The sequence below is a fragment of the Punica granatum genome, chromosome 1 (genome assembly GCF_007655135.1).
Source record: "Punica granatum isolate Tunisia-2019 chromosome 1, ASM765513v2, whole genome shotgun sequence".
NCBI classification, from domain to species: domain Eukaryota; kingdom Viridiplantae; phylum Streptophyta; class Magnoliopsida; order Myrtales; family Lythraceae; genus Punica; species Punica granatum.
The window spans coordinates 51,703,042-51,706,176 of record NC_045127.1 but is presented as its reverse complement, the minus strand read 5'-3'; the positions used below and the strand labels follow the sequence as shown (position 1 = coordinate 51,706,176).

At 44.3% G+C, this 3,135-nt stretch overlaps 1 protein-coding gene across 1 annotated transcript; it reads left to right on the top strand.

Annotated features, from left to right (window-relative positions):
* Positions 1-916: 916 nt before the first annotated feature.
* LOC116209037 (rhicadhesin receptor) lies at positions 917-2,509 on the top strand. Its single transcript, XM_031542605.1, has 2 exons — positions 917-1,192; positions 1,791-2,509. The coding sequence occupies exons 1-2, from the start codon at positions 1,054-1,056 to the stop codon at positions 2,327-2,329; spliced, it is 678 nt and encodes a 225-aa protein (XP_031398465.1). The 5' UTR covers positions 917-1,053; the 3' UTR covers positions 2,330-2,509.
* Positions 2,510-3,135: the final 626 nt, after the last annotated feature.

Here is a 3,135-nt window from a genome sequence, read left to right as displayed (position 1 = left end):
CGACTGCCCCCAACACTCCCTTTAAATCCATCCCTTAGGTTTTAAGTAACACTTACTTGAAAGACTACGCTCTTACCATGTTTGCGTTGATCCAGGCGTGCACGGGTATTAACCCGCAACAAGACCCATATGAGTTTCGTGGTTTATGTACTCCATTCCAGCTCCCACGCCATATACGATAAGCTGCTAACAAAATCCGAGGAAGCCATCTTCCGGGTAAGGGGAGGAAAAGGGTCATGTCTTGGAAGACGTTGTACCAAACCAGAAAACAGCAATGCTCCATAAGGTCCCTTAAACGGCACGAAGTACAAAACACCAACGGAAGCCTTCTTCTAAGCTCATGACACATATCATAACCACCCTTTTTTTACCTTTTATCTTTTCATTTTCCTATTCTTACGCGTCGAATTATAGGAAACCTCAAGTTTACGGGTAAACGCATTCCATTCCAGGAACCGTTGGATTGCGTGCCCTTGTCTAGCACCACCAAGGAAGGCCTTCACGGCCGCATCGTAGAACTTCCTTATCATTTTATGATTTTAATGATCCTCGTCTAATTCAAATTCGACTCGGATCAATCCGTTAAAGGATTAAACTCTCTCGATCATTAATTTTCTTTATTCACAACATCTAATCCAAGAGATTTCCGGTTAGCAATTATCGAACCATTTTGAACAAATTTTTATCGGTGGGTCCCACTGGATGTATTCATAATAGACTCGAAATTTGGAGTCAACTTGAAGGCCCAAACCAGAACGGGAGGCTGGCAGACAAGTCTTGGGCTCAGATGGCAGTTCGCTTTAACGTTGGGTCTACGAAGCCTCCCGACACGTTTCGTAGCGTTTTCTTCATATAGATCAATCAGTTGTTTAGACTTTAACCCTCCACCATCTTCTTCTATTAAATATCCCAATAAACCCCTCACGTCCATATTCATTTCATTCGAAGTCCCGCACCTACTTTTTTTTGTTCATTCTCTCTCTCTCTCTCTCTCTCTAAGTTGTTGTTCTTGCCCAGCATCTTTTTCTTCTTCTGCATTTCTGTAACGTGCTGATGATGAGAATATCTGCGAAAATGGCGGCTTTCTTCCGCGTATCCACCCTCTCTGTCATGGCTCTAGCCGTCTTCCTCTGCTCTGTCTCTGCAGATCCCGACCTCCTCCAAGATGTCTGTGTTGCTGATCTTGCTTCAGGTATCCTATCCCTCACACCTCTTTAGATTGCAAAATTTCCCATTTTGGGATGATGGGGAGTGAGGACTTTGGACTCTTTGCAGCGCAATCGATCAGAAGCAGCAGCACCAGGGCAACATAAGAAATTTTATTTATTTTTTTTCAATCCTGGGGTTGACCTGTTCTTGCTTTCTTCGTCTTCACATTTTCAAGAAATTTCAAGTTTTTCTGTTCCTTATTAAATTACCGGTTGTTGAGCAATCAGGATATGCATGATTGAGATCTGCCCTTTTCCTCATTTTCTCTTTTTATATTTCCAATGTCAATTATGCACGTAGCCCAATATGATACTACTAATAGAAGCAGCCATGATTGGCTTACTTTTCTCCCCCATCTTTCTTGAGGTCAATCATCACGCCTTTGGCTTCACTTTTCATATTGATGATTAGCTCAGAGAACAGCTGCGTTTGGTTGTCTGGAGCAATTCCAGCTTCCATGGATAAGAAAACGAACAAAAGACATTGTCCCCGGCTGCAGATTTGTGCCTTTCTTGTTTCGTGGTCAAAGGATTAGTTCTTGAGGCATGTTTGTGAAGACACCCGTTCTGCGGTTTTTACAGGAGTAAGGGTCAATGGGTTCCCTTGCAAGGCCACGTTCAACGCGACCGACTTCTCCTCGAACATCCTGGCCAAGCCCGGGGCCACGAACAACTCCATGGGGTCTCGCGTTACCGGGGCCAATGTCATGAAGATCCCGGGCCTCAACACGCTCAGCATCTCCCTCTCCCGGATCGACTACGCCCCCGGCGGGCTAAACCCGCCCCACACACACCCAAGGGCCACCGAGGTCGTGTTCGTGCTCGAGGGCGAGCTTGACGTCGGGTTCATTACTACGGCCGACGTGCTCATCTCCAAGTCCATCCAGAAAGGAGAGATTTTCGTGTTCCCCAGAGGTCTGGTCCACTTCCAGAAGAACAACGGTAAGGAGCCCGCGGCTGTCGTTGCAGCCTTCAACAGCCAGTTGCCGGGGACTCAGTCGATCGCAGCCACGCTCTTCGCAGCCAGCCCGCCGGTCCCGGATAATGTGCTGACCAAGGCATTCCAGGTGGGAACCAAGGAGGTTAATAAGATCAAGACCAGGCTTGCCCCAAAGAAGTGATCCTATAGATTGTTTATTTCATATGGAAACAAAAACCACTATTTTGTTGTTAATGTCTGTTGTTTGTTTTTACATTTGGAAATTGGGAAATTGTAGCTTTGTGTTTAATAAGTGAGTGAGTGATGGAATTTGACTGACTATACTTTATCAATGGAAACATCTCATTTGGGATTTTACTCATCCTTTTTCCTTCAATTTTCATTTCAGTCTAAGAAGCCATAAAATGCTGATGAAAAAAAAGAGCAGCTATGATGAGAAGATCATTAGCCATTTTGTCCCCACTAAATCAATTGGGGAAAAGCAGAAAGCGATTGCACAATACGATGATTGCACCGTAAAACCTAAAATTTACACGTAAAATAGTACGTGCGCTCTGTTTCCGTCCCATCATCCCTTCAATGGATAAAATGCGGGAAATGGCCGTAATGAGTTTATTAATGCTCACACGGTTTTGGGCAATGGAGGAGGTTGATAGCTCTGTCTGGTACCGGAAGCAGACAGACTTGTTTAGGGCAAGAACCAACTCATCGCAGAGAGAAAAAGAGAGATGATGAAGATCAAAGTGATCTCGGGGAAATTTCATCGTGCAATAATTATATGGAGCAATCACCTTTAGAATCATTACACGATTAGTTATTGTAGTCTCTGTAAAGGGCTCATTGGACAAACGAAAGAGAACAAACTTAAGGGGATTCAGTAGAGCCAAAACCAACAACTTTTGTTTACATCCTCCCCATCCCTTCAGCCTCGACCAGGATATTGTAAAATAAGTACTTTGATTAGCCACATGATTACCTATACAATAT

Excerpts from the sequence above, each read along its gene's own strand:
- LOC116209037 (XM_031542605.1), top strand. The coding sequence starts at position 1,054 with ATGATGAGAATATCTGCGAAAATGGCGGCTTTCTTCCGCGTATCCACC. Across the intron at positions 1,193-1,790 it reads TGTTGCTGATCTTGCTTCAG|GAGTAAGGGTCAATGGGTTC; the intron begins GTATCCTATCCC and ends CGGTTTTTACAG.